The 19474-nt window shown below is 42.0% G+C and overlaps 1 protein-coding gene and 1 non-coding gene across 5 annotated transcripts in view; both read right to left on the bottom strand.

Moving 5' to 3' along the window:
* The window catches only part of ACSL5 (acyl-CoA synthetase long chain family member 5), a 42813-nt gene that overhangs the window by 2438 nt on the left and 20901 nt on the right, over positions 1-19474 (bottom strand). For all 4 annotated transcript variants that reach the window (XM_045582084.1, XM_045582083.1, XM_036439006.1 and 1 more), the window contains 17 exons: positions 18680-18788; positions 15355-15419; positions 15134-15235; positions 13519-13618; positions 12415-12593; positions 11351-11383; positions 11213-11264; positions 10364-10437; positions 9682-9759; positions 8411-8545; positions 5339-5473; positions 4782-4877; positions 3651-3723; positions 3344-3432; positions 2927-3043; positions 966-1109; positions 256-357 (listed from right to left, as the gene is read on the bottom strand). In XM_045582084.1, the coding sequence (XP_045438040.1) occupies positions 256-357; positions 966-1109; positions 2927-3043; positions 3344-3432; positions 3651-3723; positions 4782-4877; positions 5339-5473; positions 8411-8545; positions 9682-9759; positions 10364-10437; positions 11213-11264; positions 11351-11383; positions 12415-12593; positions 13519-13618; positions 15134-15235; positions 15355-15419; positions 18680-18788 (1683 nt within the window). The remainder of the gene's footprint in view (positions 1-255; positions 358-965; positions 1110-2926; positions 3044-3343; positions 3433-3650; positions 3724-4781; positions 4878-5338; positions 5474-8410; positions 8546-9681; positions 9760-10363; positions 10438-11212; positions 11265-11350; positions 11384-12414; positions 12594-13518; positions 13619-15133; positions 15236-15354; positions 15420-18679; positions 18789-19474) is intronic.
* On the bottom strand, positions 19103-19229 carry LOC118719661. Its single transcript, XR_004988222.1, has one exon. It is a non-coding gene; the product is annotated as a small nucleolar RNA SNORA25 (small nucleolar RNA).

Here is a 19474-nt window from a genome sequence, read left to right as displayed (position 1 = left end):
CCATGCACAAATTTTGTGCACCGGGCCTCTAGTATTACTATAAAAATAGTATTTGTTATTTTTAAACTTCCCATCCTATCCTCCAATCTAATAAAATCAATGTTTAAGATTCAACCACCTGCCACAGGTTCAGGAAAAGCCTATTCTTTCCAGACAGAAGGCTCTGGGAGCTCATGGGTGCCCAAGCTGGTGGGACTCCCCTCTCCTGCCACGGGCCCCAGGGAGGTGCATAAAGTTTTGCTACATGAGACTTACTTGGTTTTGGCACAGTTCTTCAAAGGAGCCTTTAACCCCAAGTTTGGCTGCAAATGTGGGGAGCACTTCTGAGTCAGGAACCACCACTGCTACTAAGGATGACTATGAAGAGAAAACAAGGCCAGTGAGAATTGTTATTATCAGCGGTTTCCTGGTGGCTAGTGAAGGCAGGGTCATATCTTTGAAACAGACATTTCCCAAGATCTCTGATGCAGAATTAGTGTCCTACTCTTTCTTCACCAGATAGCTCAAACTCTCCTGGAACTCAAACCCCCATTTTCCTTTTACAAAAAATGTTCTACTCAGATTTGATTGATTAAAAAGAAGTGGTGTTTCAACATTATGCTTAAAGCACCTCTGGCCGTATCAACCCTCCCCCACTCTCCAAAAGCTAAGTTTAAGCCTTGTGTATATGACACAGTTTATACCAAAGGACTTCTATTCCACTTGGGTCTCCTTTTACTGAATGGCTACCCATTAAGTCTATCTGTTTATCAATCCTACAGACTTGTTTACAGAATTCATTCTAGTTTCAAAAAAATTAATTGCCTCTATATTGCCTTATTTTGAGATTTGGAATATGGCTTGATTTCTTTAGTCCTACAAGTTTATATCTTCTCATCCTAAACCCACCAAAACAGAATTCCGGTAGCCACCAGGATCAGCATGATCTGTGCCTAGAAAGGGCTATTGTTAAAACAACGGGTTACCCGTAAGCTCTCCCCATGCACAAAAATCTGCTGCACTGGTGCACTCCTGCTGTACACGTTTTCTATCTTCTCTGGGGCAATGTATTCTCCTTGGGCCAGCTTAAAAATGTTCTTCTTACGGTCAGTGATCTTCAGAGTTCCATTCTATAGGAGACAGAGAGAAGACGGTGTCAGTGTTTCTGAGTTCCCTGTGGGTGATGTCCATGGAGAAGCTGGTGAAATCCTTCTTTAAACTTGGCTTCTCCGGAGACTTTTGAGCCATCTTTCACTTCTCATTCTTGGTTTTGAGGAAAGGGTAGGGAAGCAGCTTCCAGTAAGAACCTGTCTGTATTGTATGTCTCTTTGGAGGGTCAATGGGAACCCTGAGAAAAAGCCCCCACGACCTGCTGCCAAAGAAATTTTGTAGCCATAAATGTCCAATAATGTAATGCCCAATTACTCCATTTCCAGCACTCCCAGAGATAGGGAAGGAAGAATTTTTTATTAAGCATCTGGTGCCCTAGCTGGTTTGGCTCAGTGGATAGGGCATCGGCCTGCGGACTGAAGGGTTCCAGGTTCGATTCTGGCCAAGGGCACATGCCCTGGTTGCAGGCTCGATCCCCTTTCAGGGGTGTGTAGGAGGCATCCAATCAATGATTCCTTGTCATCATTGATGTTTCTCTCTTTCCCTCTCCCTTCTTCTCTGAAATCAATATAAATACATTACAAAAAAAAAAAAAAAGGAAAAGAAAAGAGAATTTGGAATAAGTTAGATCTCCCCCTCCTGGACTCCTTTTTCTGTATCCCTCCTGTTAGATCCAGGAGCAAGCTAAACAGCTCTACTGTGCTAATGCTAATCAACAAGTCAATAATTGTTAATACAGAAGTAGGGCCTGGAGGGCTCTCTCCCCAGCCACCAGGGGTCATTTGACAGTCTCTGAGCTCATTGGTCTGAGGAGCTTAGGCTCTTAGGGATTTGAATTACAGAACTGGGACAAGTGTTAAATACAATCCACATGATCACACCTTAAGTAGGGCAGTAGACTGAACCAGCCCTGGAACCATCAACAAGGCTGCCTCAAGCAATAAGCCAACAATCCAGCCTAACAGACATTATCTGAAAGTGATTAATAAGGCTAAGCCCTTTATAACTCCAGTTTGGGGATGAATATATTCCCACATTTTATGCTTATTAGAGCAGAGAACTCATAAAGAAGCAGATAAGTTAGCACGATACTACTAGACTCAAATCTATGAAAGTCATCACCAGAACCAGTGTTCTCAGAGTGTTCACCAAATGTTCTGTGACTATCACTTAAATCTTGAGACTATTGAGCCAGAAAGAAGTTTGATATCTGGTTACTCCCCCAGCACATAGTAGGCACCTTTTCAGAGGGGACCTTGGAAAAATCCCCTACAGGGCTCCTAAGTCTCCATCACAATTATGCAATTATTTCCTCTCTTTTTAGAAAAACAGATGGGGTTGGCAGAGACTACTTATCTTTGCTTGTTAGCAAGCTTTAAAAAATGGAGCCATATATTTCACAGAGAGAGGCAGTGAAGGCCACTGAGAGGCAACACCTCACCTCTGCACATGCCTAGTTTAGAAATCTTGCCCCCTTGTTTTGATGTCTCTACATATTAGGTGGAAAGAAATGGATGTAACCCTTTGAAACGTATAAAAGGCAAATGGTGTGAGCCCATGGAGTTATCAAATCACAACTTTTTTTCAATAAAAATTTTTTAAAAAGTAACAAAAAGAAAACACAGACTACTACACCCCTTTCCTGGAAAAGTCAACTAATTTTCTTTTGGCTGCAAACAAATCTATTCCAGGATAGATTTATTTGCAGCCAAAGTCACAGGAGTCATGCCAACTCAGCTGGTCATGCCACTTGCATCTCTGCCTAGCTTGTCGATAAGCAGGTGGTTCTCCCCAGTTCTGCAGCCTATGCTCCCCAAAGTTATGAAGAATCACCCACCGGGAGCCAGCGACCAATATCTCCTGTGTGAAGCCAGCCATCTTTGTCCAGGGCTTCCGCCGTCTTCTCGGGGTCCTTCAGATATCCTTTGAACACATTGACACCTTTGATGCAGATCTGCAGGTAAGAAGGTACAAAGTGATGGCAATGGCAGAGGCTACCACTCCAGGCCTGGGTACTTGACCCAACACCTGTTCCCACCCTTATATCATCTGATGGTTTCAACTACTGTGTGAAGAGCACTCAATTGCAATCCCTAGTGTGGTGGATAGGAAAGTGAGGTTCAGAAACATTGAATGCCTTGCTCCAGATCTCAAATGAATCTAACCCACTCCTGTTCACAATGGGGTGCTCTCCTTGATACAAACGTCCCCACCTCGAATGCCTTGCCATGACTACTGGGAGCAACCCACGCACCTCTCCTTCACCGTTCACTGAGAAGTAGTTCATGTCTGGCACATCTTCCAGCTTCACATGATTGCAAGCCAGGGGAACTCCGACATGACCTAAAACACACCACATTGAGTCAGCTGTGATCATTCCAGGAATATTTTAGAGATACTTACGGATTGACTCTAAAAGTGAAAAGACTGAAAAATCATCTGGCCTGGATAGAAACCCCCAAGTTGGCTTTTGCCACATTCATCTAAACCCGTAAGTCCAAGCTCAATTAAAACCCTTCTCCCAACCACTGCCCCTCCTGCCTAGCAGACAGAGAACCTACCTGGTTTCCAGTCCCCGGGTAATGTAAATGTACAGCCAGCAGTGCATTCTGTTTGACCGTAAGCTTCAAAGACCTGGGAAAACCAGAGAAGGGCTTTGAGAGCAATTCAAGATAAAGCAGGAGCTGGCTGTGCTTTAAAAAAGGGGAAAAGCGAGGCCTCTGAGGGTTGGAGGTCACTTCATGTCATTATACCTTGAGTTCACATCTGACCTGGTAAGTCATCACAACTCAGGGCTTTACTCAAAAACCAAAGGTCCAGAAATAGACCAATGTATGGAAACTTGTACTGTACTTTGGGAAATGTGGCATTTCAAGTCAATGAAGAAATGATAGTTTTTTAATAGAAGAAAAGACTAAAAAAAATATTTCTAAAACAACAAAAATAAATATTATTACTATCTGAAGGACTTAGAAAACAATGTGAAGGAGAATCAAATTATCCTGTGCCTATTTTTCTGTAAGGAAGTGATAGAATGATGTATGGAAGAAATACAGGTGCCAATAAGTAACAGAAAAGGATGCTCAGTATGAAGGGTTTTCATGTATCTGATGGGCTAGGATTTAAATGATTGGCAAAGGCTTTCACTGTCAAAATTGCGATCATAAGACCTCATATATTATTTGCAGAAAGGAATAAAGACACACACACAAACACAAGACCTTACTAAAGGGAAGTTTTGATAACCCCTACTTGCCAGGATTAGTCCCCAAATTGATAATTGCATTCAATACTGACGAATATTCAGGTATCCTTATCACTTCATTGATTATAATAGCAAAAAGAAAAGGTAAGTAACTCTTGTCCATCAATAGGAGACTAGTTATTTAGGTATATTCACCAAACTATTCCAAAACCATTAAATAATGTAGATCTTTTTTTCCTTTTTTTTTTTTGACAAGGAACAATATCAACAGGGCACTGTTTAACAAGTATGTTAGAACCCTGATGCCCTTTATGTAGGTTCCTATATGCATAAGAGGTGACTAGACAGATATTTTCTTCTGATTTTGAGATTTTTTTGAGGGGTGGACTGTCTCTTTGGTACTTTTCAGTTGTGTTTTCAATTGTATTTAAACAGCCTTATTTGTTGCAAAAGTGACATAAGCTATCTTCAAAGGTCCTAGGCTTACCGGACATCCCAGGGCCGCTCGGAGGAACTCCAAGACGGGAGAGGAGATGGGGGCAGCGCCAGTGACCATGATGCGCACCTTCCCGCCCAGGTTTTCCTGTTCAGTAGAAACAAAAACACCCGCTGAAGCCTCTTCCCTTGGCTTCATTTTCCTCCAATGCAAGTAGGGTTGAACAACCGTAACCCGCCCACTAGTGTTAGGAGAATTAAACTTGGTAATTTACAGAGCACTTAGAATAGGGCCTGGCACTGTGGGAAGGCACTTCAAGTGTTAACTATTGTCACCACTACCCACTATAGCTTGGACCAGATCTCCATTTTTAAGATTTCCTCCTATAATTTGTATTTTTGGACCCTTCAAATGACTTATAATCTCAACAGACCACCTTAAAAATATATATGAGAAAGTGCTAGAACCTAAATACTAGTCATTTTCTGAACTTGGACCTATTCCCTTTAGTAACAAACAAGGTTGTCCAGGAGAGATCTCATATGGTGAGTGAATACAGAATGTAAGCAAGAATCTCCAGTTAAAGAGATGCTTGTCCATCAACCTACCTGGATCTTTCTAAAGATGAGCTTGTCCCACAAACTGTCGCGTCTGATGATACCCCTTTTCACCTCGCCGAATTTACTGGAAATAGCCATTTTCAACAGGAACTTCTTCAAGGGTGTCTTGGCTGAATTTTGAACCTGCACGGTGATAACTCCTTTTAGTTGGAAACCCAGTAGAGACACTTACCAAAGCTCATCTGTGAGCAAGAGATGTTGCCCTTTAGCTTCATAAGGAAGCAGCTCTCATAATAATAAAGAGCCCAAAGAATTATGTCCACATATAATTCAGAGCTCCAGTTCCTCCGGATACCTTGGCAAACAACTATAGCAACTGACATAATTATGTCTTCAAAAGATGGTCAGCACCAATCTACAAAGTCACTTGGAACTACTAGGTAATAACCAGCTCAATGGGCAGCACCCTGAGGGTTTTTGCTTTAGTAGGTCAAATAAGGTCCCAGGAATCTGATTGTTTAAACAAGCACCACCTCTCACCTGCCCCCATGTTCCCCCTCCTGTCCCATACACTAAACTTGGAGAAATACCACTTTCTCTGTAACTGAAGTTTCCTTAGCCACAGCACACAAAACCTAACAGACTTTTCTACTTAGATATTTCATACACGTGGACTTACTGCTGACACTGTTTTTCAGACTCACATGCTTTTCCTAGTATCCCTGATTCTGGCTTCATCATGACTCTATAATCCACCAACCACACTCCTGCCCAAGAATAGCTTCTCCTGTTCAACCCAAATAAAGTGCCCATGTTTACAATACTATATCCTGGACTCCGTGTTCTGGCTTTTGAGACAATATCCTACTGGAAGTCAGGTTCAAGGAAATCAAAGTTCTTTTCCAGTTCAAAATTCAAAGCTGACTCTCATCCACCTTCTGTATTTACACTCCCATTTCTGGGCCTCCAGCCAAAAGAGCTGCTCATCCCCACCCTTAATACTAACTGTGCTCAAGGCTCTGGGAATCTAGATACTCATGCCTGTACCATTATTTTGTCAACATTTCACCAGCTTTCTCCAAAACCTACACTAAAATGCTGCCTGCATCATGTTATTCCTGACACCTCTCTCAGCCTTAAAAAAAAAATCTTTTCCCAACTTTTACAAGACTCCCCCTAACAAATCCTGGATAAAGAGCTGGAATTTAGACTCTAATAAAGTCTTTCACTTTTTTTTTTAATGGAAATGTATATACTTTTATTTATTTTTATTGTTTAAAGTATTACATATAGTATTACATATGTCTCCTTTTTTCCCCATTGACTTGCCCCTGGCCACTCCCATTTCCTGGCACATGCCCTTACTCCCCTAATAAAGTCTTGCATTTTAAAAATAAGTCCCGGAAGAGAACTGCGTGTTAATACCATATTATAAAATAACCCTCTCTCAAAAATTGGGGGGGAAAAATCCCAACCAACAAATGAACAAAAATTATAACAACCAAATCTAATAATCTCATAGCATGATGAGGAGCTGTTAGAACTGTTAGCAAGTCTGATAGAAATTAGGGCTCTCAATGTCTAGGGATCATCTGTGTACCAACATGCTGCCTGTCCTATAACCGAGGCCCCCAGATAACACCTGGTGAGATTCACAAGCATGAAGGGGAGTGCTAGGATCTGAGGGGCCAAACATGTGGAGAATGGCCTTGTGTTGTTTCCTTAAGGCTCTCATGTCTATGGAGGTATGAGGTCAAGAGCCTTGGTGCTATTATTATATTGCCTGGGTTCAAATTCCAGTTCTAAGAGCTCTTTGGAGAAAGCAACCAAACCAAGGCTTGAGTAGGAATCATACAAAATGAGCCTGAGTCATCTTATGCTAGGAATCAACAAAGCTATTAAAAACCACTCAGGTCCTGTCAAAGGACATATGAGCAACATGATGGGGCTCCCAACTTCCAAAATGGACTCCTGACTTCCAAAATAGGAAAATTTGAACACTGAGAAGAATGAGTGAAATAGATTAAACATACAAATATGCAAATCACCAGTTCTTAATATTACAAAGAAAATAATCTCATTGGCCAGATTTAAAGATCACTGGGGCACCAATTCAGCATTCTGAAGATTGGCAGATAAAAGAATGAAATGTGTTGTGCCATTATGGGAGCATCGTAGCTAATGAATGAAAGAGAAATGATTGAATTAGAAACCACCATTTTGCAATCCCTAATGAAAAATAGAGTATTGATAAATGACAGCTAAAATAATTATATGAAAACTCTAGCCAGTTTGGCTGAGTGGATAGATTGTTGGCCTGTGGACTCAAGGGTCCCAGGTTCAATTTCGGACAAGGGCACATGACGGGGTTTCAGGCTCAATTCCCAGAAGAGGGTGTGTGGAGGCATCCAATCAATGATTCTTTCTCATCACTGATGTTTCTATCTCTCTCTCCCTCTCCCTTTCTCTCCGAAGTCAATAAAAATACATTTAAAAAATAAAATAAAACTATTATGTGACAATTCGATTCTGGCCCGAACCCATAATTAGCAGTGACTCTGAGCAAGTTATTAAACCCCTGAGGCTCAGTCTCTCACCTATAAGTTAAGGATATTATTGGTAAGTGTAGGCCTCATGTGCTTTTGTGAGGATAAAATGCATGTGCTATGAAATCAGAGTCTCTGAACTGAGCTCTTTCTCCAGATCAGGTCCAAGTGGTCTCACCCAGAGGAAAGGAGTTTTTCAAACTGCATTTATAAATATGGCTGTAAGTCACATGTGTCAAACACAAGGCCCGAGGGGCAAATCCGTCCCGCCAGGCCTTGCAATGTGGCCCGCACCACGCTGTCATCACTGCACTCCGCTGCGTTTCCATCACAATGACAGTTTATGACTGTTCAGTAAACCATTCGGCCCGCGATTTAGGCTGGATTTTAGATTTTGGCCCCTTCTCTGATTGAGTTCGACACCCCTACTGTAAGTAGATGTTTGTAGGGAATGGGAGGCAATGGTGTAAGTGGACAAATTCTTAACAACGTAGAGTCCCTAAGAGCCTCAGTCAGGCCTGAGCCAGACAGTTCGTTCACCTCATGGTCAGCCCGGCAGAAGCAAGGCCAGTACCTTATCGTAGATCCTGTTGAGGAGCCGAGGCACCACGGGAAACAATGTGGGCTTTAGCGTCTTCATGTCATCCGGCAGCAATCGAATGTCTCCCTGGAAGAACCCAACTCTGGCTCCACAGGAGTACACGACAATCTGAAACCAACGCCGGAGAAAGAGCTCAGAGCCAAAGGACCCCTTCAGGTGGGGCCCATCTTCAAGAGGCTTGGCCACTGGTGATGCCTCCTAGTCTATGGCACTAAGAGACTAATCGTGAGACTGTCCTATAATTATGAGACTCTCCTGATTTCAGAAATGTTGAAGTGTGAAAAAAAAGAAAAGAAAAGAAAAGATGCTTATTAGCTCTTGCTGGTTTGGCTCAGTGGAAAGAACATCAGCCTGGGGACTGAAGGGTCCTGAGTTTGGTTACAGTCAAGGGCACGTATCTAGGATGCAGGCTTGATCCCCAGCCCAGGTTGGGGCATGTGCAAAGGCAACCAATTGGATGTGTGTCTCTAAATGTTTCTTTCTCTCTCCCTTCCACTCTCTCTAAAAACCAATGGAAAAATATTCTCAAGTGAGGATTAAAAAAAAATATGCTTATTAGAATCGATATTTTATGAATCAGATATCAGCACTTTAGTCCAAGAAACTGGATCTCTCCTTCATTATTTCATGCATTAATAGTATTTAAAAAATCTTTAAGAATAGGGCTCACAGTCAAAGGATCAGAGAAAGGATTTCCCATCCCTACCACCACCTGTGCTTTTGAAAGACCAGCATTTATTGTAGTCCTCAAATCGGCTTCAGCCTGAACAGCCTAGAGTCCACTCATAGAGGGGCAGCCCTCCTCCAGGGCACAACATCCTGAACAACCCTGTCTTGGACATCTCACTTGGATCAAATGCTTCTTCCCTGCCCAGCTGTGAGGAACTTCCTTTTCTCTAATCCTTGATATTTTAAAAATTTGAGACCAAAATAAGATTAGAAAAAAGAAAAACATCTCTTATCCCAGGTCAGAATGAAGAGTTGACGGGTAAGCTCCTGGCTCTGACCTCGCTTGACTCGCAGGCACCGTGTGAAGGCAGAAGCAAGGTGACTTAGTGGAGAAAGGCACCACAGGGAGGCAGGGGAATGCTGGGATTTAGACTTAGCTAGGCCCACTCCCTGTCTGTGCCCTTTACTTTAAAGAAAGGACTGTAAATGCTGGGTACCTGTCTTTGGAACAAAGGCGGGACTAAGCAAGTCAGCACTCCCTTCCCACATACCTGCTAGGGCTGTGGGGTACTCACCTGTACAACCCTCTCAAACATGTGAGCCAAGGGGAGGTAGGATATGCTCACATCCTCGGGGGTGGGTGCAAAGGATTCCTACAGATCGGGAAGAGAGGAGAGACAAAATCAGACTAATGCCAACCTTCTTTCCCAAAGAGATTCAAGAACTACCCGTTAACTATAGTTAATAATACTCTATTGTATATTCGAAAGTTGCTGAGAGAGTTGATCTTAGAAATTCTCATCACAAGAAAAAAGAATTTGTAACTATGTGTGGTGTGGATGTTAACTAGACCTTCTATGAGGATCATTTTGCAATACATATAAATATTGAATCATTACATTGTGCACCTGAAACTGTTATAATGTTAGGCGTCAGTTACATCTCATTTAAAATTTAAAATAATTTTTTTAAACTACTTTCTTCCATGAGTGCCCCATATAGGCGTGCAGGGGGTACCCTGCAGAACTGGTAGAGGAGCCCTGGACTGCGCTGGGGTAGTGGTTTGCAGAGATCCTCAAAGAGCATTGCTTGAAAATACACAGCCCTCCACACAAAGATACACACGTCTTTGTCCACACTCAGGCCTTTAACTTGCGTTTGTTGTTTTTTACTTTTCTGACTCCTCTAGCTTCAAGATTAAAATCTCATGAAAGAGACACATTCTAATGAGGACCTCTTTTTCAAACGACCACTCACCTCCACACATTTGAGGAAAGCTGAAGCATTTGAAACAACATTTTGATGGGTTAGCATGGCTCCCTTGGGGTCACCTGTAGGAAGCAACAGATGGAGATAAAGATCCTTTATGTAGCGAATAGGTTACCTTTGGCCTTGAAACAAGAAGTGACATTCAATTGGTTCTATTCCAAAGAGGCAAGAGCTTCTCCTGTCTGACTGATGGCTAGGGGGTGTCTGATTGAGTATTTGTACAAGAGGTATATGACTCTGTTTGTGAATGGTTAATGTTCCCCCTGGAGATTCTACTGCTGCCAGCCTTCTACCCTCACACAGGCCACAGCCATAGCTCAGATAGCAACACAGTTGAAAAGAAAATTCCAAGTAACCTCCCTGTCCCTTGTGCTGGTTTTATGTTGAAGACTTCAGATCTAACAATGTTATCTAGCTATCACTTTATAAACTGGGCAGATGGAATGGGTATTATGGTAGGTCCTCATGGTCCACATGAAAAGCTATTAAGAGTTCTAATAGGTATGTAGGTATCAGGAGGAGGTGGGGTGCACAGTGATCTTTGTAGAACTATCACTGGGATATCTTGATTGAATGGCCATTCTAGTGGTGTCAAATTGAGGGTGTGGTGGGTTGGGGAAGAAGTTCGGCTTTATGATGCCATCTTTAAGACCCCTGAAATTCATAACATATAAATTCCTCCCAGTATGTTCAATGAAGTTTATCTACTTATGCTTACAGTTTTCTATTTGGGTATCTGCACTCAAGCCTTAGGTGGTGAGCCCCTACCAGTGGTCAGTGACTCAAGCCATGTTTTTGGCTGACCTGAAGTGTTAGCACAGATTTATGGGCACTGACCTGTGGTCCCACTGGTAAAGCAGACAATGCCCAGGTCTTCTGGTTCAGGAGGCTGGAGGAGAAAGCACAAGAGCTTAGTTTACCATGAACTTTGGGAGTTAAATATTCAAGATTCAAATTTAGGCAGAAGAAACTTACCACGGGTTTTCTGAAATTCTCTTTGCCTATATTCTACAAGAGAGAAAGGCATAAGTTGAGTTGGATAGACTCATGACAAATACAGCCCTCTCCCTTTTCCATGAGGACACATCTATGGGAATATAACCAAAATTTCATCTTGGGTCAGGCTCAGAAGCCCTATGGAAAAGCATAAGGTCTAGATTAAATACCTTAAGAGGGAAGACTCTAAATGTCTAAACTTCCCACCATACTCAGAGGTTTAATCATCTAGGACTATTGCTAAATATTTTTTTAATAATATGTTTAGTTGACATTTCCAGGCTTACTACATACCAGTCATTTTCCTGAGTTGTCTATATCAATACTAGAGGCCTGGTGCATGAAATTTGTGCACTTGGGAGGTGGGGGTCCCTCAGCCCAGCCTTCACCCTCTCCCAGTCTGGGAGCCATCAGTCAAACATCCTTAGTGCTGCCACGAACGCAGGGGAGGCTCCCAACAGTGCCACTGCTCTTGCCAGTCATGAGCCTAGCTCAGGACTTCTGGTTGAGCAGTGCTCCCCCTGTGGGATCACACTGATCCACCAGGGGGCAGCTCCTATGTTAAGTGTCTGCCCCCTTGTGGTCAGTGAGCATCATAGTGACCGGTCATTCTGCCATTCGGTTGATTTGCATATTAGCCTTTTATTATATAGGATTAACTAATTAACTCTTTAACATCTCTGTGAGATGGAGACTATATTATCCTCATTTTACAGAAGGGGAAAGGGAGATACAGAATAATTTACCTCAACTTGTTCCAGGACCATATCCTTAACTACCACCAACCATCAAACTTATAAATCCACTACTTAGAACTCTGCGCATGCTGGCCACAGACCTTTCGCCTCCCCTGGCATGGTTTCTGAGTTGTCCTGAAGCAATTGTTTTCAAAGCTTCACAGCATGAGTCTAATTTACTCCTGTCCTGCCACCCATGGGGAATGACAGCCTGCACACTTGTGGAGATGTCAGGCCAAGTAGATGACACCAGGTGCCCATGGCGTCAGGCCAGCCTTGGAGTTGAGTTGTGTCTCAGACCATTACCTCAGCATCCCAGAAGGATAATAGCTCAACTCCGATCTTCTCCCCTCTTTGCTTCAGGTCATCCTCGAAGGGATTCATGAGGATGATCAGTTTCAGGCCTGGAGTGAGGCCCTTCTCCACATTTTCTAACAGATCTGCTGCCTTTTTGGGTGTATCACAGATCACCATGGCAATATCAGCTGAAAGCAGAAACACATCCAGAGGTCATCTTCCTGCTCTGCTATGTACCTGATGCCTTGTGAGGAGGAAGGGATTTTTGAAAATTTTAAAGCCAGTGGATCCCCTAAAGCAGATCCGATGGTAATGCATAACATCTAAAACATTCCATTGATAACAAAGGAGCTTAAGTAAAGCAGAAGCAGAGTTTCCATGTGTGCTGCCAACTGAGTTTAGTCTCCAGAGAAGCCACAAAATTCCTTCTGCTTAAGAACGCAGAGGACTCTTGAATGGCTTAGGTGTGGTCCTGCCAATGTGTTTTATTTGGGGGAGGAGTAATGAGGATAGAAGGGAAAAGAAGGGGAAGATGGCATCGTAGCAGACAAGCATTTTATGATTTTAAACGCTAGCCTGTGCTTTGATACGAATTTACACAAATAGCAACCTCCTGATTGTGTCTACAGTTCAAGTGGATCGTCTCCTTAATCTACTATTTCTGTGACAGAAAGTAACATTTTGGATATGTGGAAGGCCATTGAACTTGTACTTGTTTGAGACTGGTAGTTTTTTTCTACAGACTTAGTACAAACATTGGTTAGCTGTTCTGACTTACACTGACAAGAATAGGAACTTAGACTGGAAGTTTCACAGTTATTAGTCATCCACTCTGGCCTTGTCTCCAGTGAGGCCAAAGTAAATAGCCCAGTCCTCTACACTACATTGTCATACTATGCCACCCTAAAACATTCCATTGGCTCCTCTATCTGTGCACATCCCTGCCTTATGGGCTTTTTTGTAACTTCCCTGTAAATTGTATGTAGGTACTACATGACAGCAGATGTGAGCATTTTTCTGGCCACAGCATTCCAAGTCTGCTAACAAAAGCAGCTCTTGAGGAATTACTCAGCTTTAAGAAAGAAGCAGTGTGATGGAATAGCCAAGTCTTACCCTTGTTGATGATGTATATGACGGCTTCTGCTCCCAAGGTGTCATACAGGGGCACAGCTACCATGGAGTACGTGTAGCAAGCTAACTCAGAGATGATCCACTGCATGGAGAGAAGGTCAAGTGAGGACAAGAAAGCACTTTGAAGAGGAAAAAGTATTAACTTAGTCGTTTAGCCAACAAATGATTTTATGGTTATTTTGTGGTTTTATTTATTTATTTTAATTTTTAATATATTTTATTAATTTTTTACAGAGAGAAAGGGAGAGGGATAGAGAGCTAGAAACATTGATGAGAGAGAAAGATCGACCAGTTGTATAAGCCCTTGTATAACCAATGTATAAGCCCTTGACCGGAATCGAACCTGGGTCCTTTCAGTCTGCAGACCGACGCTCTATCCACTGAGCCAAACCGGCTTTTTTGCGTTTTTAACAAATCACTGTAGGGCCTTAGAGACTATCATAGCTAATGCCTCAAAGTTCAGTTAAACAAAGGAGGTAAGAGGCACAGAGCTAACTATAATACAAAGGTGGACCAGGATACAAAGGTAGAGTGTGATAAGTTCTGTCCATAGGAGCTATGGAAAGCATGAGGGAGTTTCAAGGAGGCAGAGGTCATGTTCAGGGGTGAGGTAAAGGCTATCTGGGGCTCCTTTGGGAAAAGTGGTGAAAATTGGGCACAGGGATTTGAAGGACTGTTACGTTTTGGTTGTGGAAGGGGAAGCAGAGAATGCATTCAGGAAATGAACAGGGGTGGGATAGCATGATGTCAATGTATACACACCTGGAAGCATGAAAAGGGACAGAAAATGAGTCTAGATGCCATGGGCTGAATTGCAGCCCTAACCCCCAATGCCACTCATATTGTCCCAATTAAACCAAGAAGGTGATCAAGGTTAAATGAGTTCTAATACAACATAGCGAGTGTCCTTCTAAGAGGAAGAGACATCTGGGATGACAGGAAAGGTCATGTGAGGACACAATGAGAAGGCAGCCAATTGCAAGCCAAAAAGAGAGGCCCCAGGAGAAACCAAACTGGCTGACAGGTCCATCTTGGACTTCCAGCCTCCAGAAGTGTGAGAAAATATAGTTCTGTGGTTTAAATCATCAGTTGCTGGTATTTTGTTATGGCAGCCCTAGCAGGCTAATCCACTAGGTTTAATTCCTCATTGAGGCTTGGTGCAACAAATTAATTCCAATCATTGTAATGTCTAAAATCGGCTTTCAATGGCCAGTCTCCAAAGCAATGGATGCCTTGGTTTACTTGGTACAACATGCACGTTCCAATTCTGATATGAATATGTCCTCTTCTAGAACAGCCTCAAACTCTTATTGGCCAGTACCTTTCAACTGCCTCATTTTCATCATGCAACAAACAAGCTGCCTTAAAATGACTCTTAATGAGCTGGGAAATAAGAGAAGTCCAGTCACCTAGCTTAGAGCACTACACACTTAGGAATTAAGGAGTCCCAGAGCTGTAATTCTCTCAAGGGGAAGAATATTGACAGAACATGAGATCTTTAAATAGCTTTGGTAAGTTATCAATAATTGTCAGAGAGCTGGGTTAGGGGTGGGCTTAGCCCTGACTCATTTTCTTGAGTTAATTTCAACGTGGTTACCTCTGGCCTGTTCTGAGCAAAGATGCCAACAAACTGGTCCTGTGATGGCTTATATCCTTTATACAAGAGACAGGATCCCAGATACTCTGCTCGATCAGACACCTACAAAAGGGAGAAAAAAAAGAGGGGAAGGGAGGAAATCAGTCAAAGCCAAAAGGAGACCATTAGCTTGGCATATCACATTAGCAAAAGAATCTATCCCAAACATGGGCCTCACTTACCTGCTTGTAGGACAGCCATCTGTAGGGCTGGTTTGGTTTTCTGTATCCCAAGCAAGGCCCATTGTCTAAAAACATAACATTAAAAGATTAGTTTCATTTGCAAGTCCTTTGGACCAGAGAAGGTAAAAGGGAATTAGGAAGAGACAAACCACATATTATAAATCTAGTTAGAATATGAACTCCTCTTTTGTGTCAAGGAAATTCAAAGGCAATTAAATACTCAGTTCTCAAAAATAAACTACATTTGAAAGATATAGGAAATTCTATAGAACAGGGTGGCTCAGTGTTGGAATATGTGATCCCCATGGTAACAGGCATTCAGAGAAAGCCATGAATACTGACTAGCCCACATAACATGAACCAGTAAAAGTTTACAAGTAAACATAGCTGAAATAGATAATCTTGAACTGATCTTCCCTATAATAAAAAAGTATCCTCATAAAAATACAGAAAAAAAATCAAAATATGAGCTGTTAATAATGTCACATAAACACCATTGTTAATAGTAATATTATTTTCATAGTTCCTTTGCATATTCTATAAAGTTATTGTGTGTGTGTGTGTGTGTGTGTGTGTGTGTGTGTGTGTGTGTGTTTGTCCTGCTTCCTTTCCCTGTTTGATATAAACATTTCCATGTCATTACTTATTCTCTGTAGAGATTTTAGTGGCCTTATTTTGGCCAAATGACAAAGGGTTCCACTTTGGTTTACTTCTCTCATTGTGACTATTAAGATTGTTTCTAGGTTTGACACCTTAAATAATCCAATGGAAAATATTTTCAAATTAATCATTTCAACTTCAGTGCATTTTCTTAGAACAGAGTTCCTAAGAATGAAATGACTGCGTTGGGAGCTGAGGGAGGTTGAATTGGCTCAGGGTTCTTATACTTATCACCACAGTGCTTCTACACCCCATTGTGACAATTTGCTTTTCCCCACCAGCAACATTTCAAGTCATAGACACTACATAGCACCTTTTAAAACATGTTTTGTGGGTTGATAGATTTAAGAAATTATTACTTTAGTCTACATATCTTTAACCGTGAGTCAAGTGGGACCTTTCCCCTGTTTGTTGAACTTTGTTTACTGTCATCTGTTCATGTGCTTTGCCTGTTTACAGGAGAATGTCTTCTGAATTGCTGAGGCTCAGTCACAGGAGCCTTGGAAGTTGATACGAGGCTCAGGAAGAAGCCTGAAAGGCCGAAATGAGACCAAGTTATAAATAGAAAAGTACAAGGGACAGGAATTGGACACAGAGGCTCTGCTGTGAGAGATTCAGGTCTTGACAAAAGGAAGCATTCAGAGAGAGGGTTACTAGGAATCCAGAGGTAAATACGTAAATTTCCAGACTAAGTGACAGAGGAAAAAGGAAAGAAAGCAGGAAAGAGATAGCTGCTCTGATTAGAAAGATATAAAAAGAAGTGAAGAGACTGTCCACAGGAAGCGTTAGTACTTTTTCTTCCTGCTGAAACAGCTGCAGAAAAGCTCAAGAAGTCAAATCCAGACTGGAATTTTCCATGAACCCCGGCAAGTCCTGTGCTGTGAGGTGCTCAGCCCGAGTGTGTGCCTCAGTGGTCTACCAATGAAATAGCACAGACATGAATTACTAGGGATAGCTACCATTTGTGGAACGCTTACTCCATGCTAAGCACATCTGCTCACTTGGTCTTTGCAACTTGTTATCCCCAAGGTCCTGAGAGTCAGAAAGGCCCAGGAGACCTTCTTCAAGCTCACTCAGTAGGTGGCAGAGCTGATGAGTGTGGGGAAAAACTGCCCTGCATCACCTTGTCACTTCCCTATAGGTGAAAATTCTAGCAGAGGCCCACGGTCGAGGAACAAGTCAAATAATTGGCCCAAAGGGACACCCACCGAGGTCTCATTAAACTCTATGTCCTAATCAGCTTCAGTCTAATTAGCCCAAGTCCTAATCAGGCAGTAGCCTAGCCTGTGATTAAATCACCCAACTCAGATCTGTTTTAAGGCGTGGCTATCTAGAAAGAGTCCACTCATTAACAACTGGGCAAAATAACTGGCCTGAACTGGGTAGAGTCGAAACGTCGGCATGTAAACCTCTCCCCACAGCCAGGCGTTGTTAAAATTCAGATTGTTAGGCCTCACTATCTGGAATTCTGATTCAGTTTAATAAGGTGGAGCCAGAGGAGTTCATTTTAAACATTACTCACAGGTGATTCTCAACAGTGGCCGTTTATTCTGGGTAGAGGTGAAAAGTATATGTTAGGGTTGATGTATTCAACCCCAATAGGGATCAGAAGTGTCATTTCTCTGAGGAAATAGCCAGGCCAGGTCGCTCCTGTATGCTGACAGGAGGTGCCTTTTTAACTTTATCAGTTTGGTTTTAATTTGGTATTGAAAGAAATATCTAAATGAAGTATTTTTGTAGTTCTGTCATCTTCAGAATGTCTGGATCTCCGAGGCTCTGGTTTTTCGTTTTAAAAAGTGAGGAAGGTAGTAGCTAATTCCTGAGTTTAGGGAAGATTAGTAGATATTAGATGAGTGATGCCTATTGCATAATTAGCACTTGATAGGAGCTGACTGTTAAACATCAGAGTCAAAGCTAAAGGTAGAAGAGAAGGGAGGGATAAGAAGTCATGTAGACAAACTTATGCTTGGCAGAATGTCACCCCAAAGAAAAAAGATATAGGCAGGGCTAAAAGCCAATAGCTTGTAAAGGAAACCAGTGCACCTAGCATTGTGTGCAATGATAAAAGATGTAAGTGCTGAGGCTTCATACATCCCAGGTGAACCTACCAAGGCCCATGTGGCACAGTTTCTAAGAAAGTTCAAAAGATAATTGCTGCCTGTGATTCCAAGAGGAGCAGTAGTGTAGTATTGGGGTCAGGACAAGGTCAGAAGCCAGGAGGCCTAAATGCTAATTCTGGCTCACATCCTGCATCTGGAGAATTGCATTTATGAAAAGCGCATTCCTAAACAAATATGTACTAATGTACTAGTGAGTTCATTAAAATACTTTCATACACATTATTGTTGACTGTTTAACATCTTGCAGGGAAGTTCTTGTGTTGTGAGGGACAGATTCAGAGAGGCAAAGTGGGTTGTGCAAGGTCACAAAGCTAGAAATGGAAGGACTGGATTTCAAACCCAATGTCCTGCATTGCTTCCTGATACTGTGATTTTCTGATTCCTGCATCTTCTCTAACACTGCTTATGAATAATACCTTGCATTTCATATGTAGGGATTCTACCCAGACCACAACTAGATTATTAGAAGTGAGACAGGGAAGCAGTTAGAGAACAAGACCCCAATCTGAGTCTTCTCACAGGCAAGGTGAGACTGCCAGGCTTACCAGACACAGCAAGTCCTCTTTTAAAAACTTCATACATCGTCTTGGCATCTGAGAAGTAGTAGCTTAGCAGTTCATTGCTCTTCTGGCGAGCATTCTTCCGTGCTCCTCCCTAAGACATAAGGTCAAATTTAGGGCAAGCCGGAGTCTCTCACCACCCTTTCCAAATCCTCATGAATTGAATAGAAGGGAATGTAAATGCTGACCACTGAGATTACAGAGATTACCGCCCCTAACCCAATCCTATTCGATCAATCAAGTCTTTAAATCTCAAAATTGAAGTCTCTACATCATAGAAACCCAGAGACTATCACAGTTATTTTATGGGCTATCTCCCATCATCCTTCTAAGAACACACACACACACAAACAACACACATGAGAAATGATAATATAGGTTCTTTTTATTGGGCTTTGTTTTGTTTTACCTTATATCTCCACAGGAAAACCTAGCCCTATTGAGTGTCTGTTACAGCCTACAGAGAACTTCTATTTTAGGTCACAGCATTAAGAGCTACTGGTTTTGATCCTACAACCTCTCTTTGAAATGATCTATATAATACTGTAAGTTTTATCCTTTAAAAATCCATACCAAGTTTAAACATCTATGAAATGCATACTGTATTCTAGACACTATAGTTGCAATGTAAGTTAAGACAAAACTGCTGACCATGAGCACCTCATAAGTGAAAATTTTTGGAGTCATTATGGGATAATAAGGAAAAACACACAAATATAATACTGTGCTGTACATGCTGAAGTAAAATATATGTTTTGGGGAAACTAATGAAGCAACCAA

The sequence above is a fragment of the Pipistrellus kuhlii genome, unplaced genomic scaffold (assembly GCF_014108245.1).
Source record: "Pipistrellus kuhlii isolate mPipKuh1 unplaced genomic scaffold, mPipKuh1.p scaffold_m20_p_15, whole genome shotgun sequence".
Taxonomy (NCBI): Eukaryota; Metazoa; Chordata; class Mammalia; order Chiroptera; family Vespertilionidae; genus Pipistrellus; species Pipistrellus kuhlii.
Note: the sequence above shows the minus strand (reverse complement) of the source record. Positions and strands in the feature narration are given on the sequence as shown.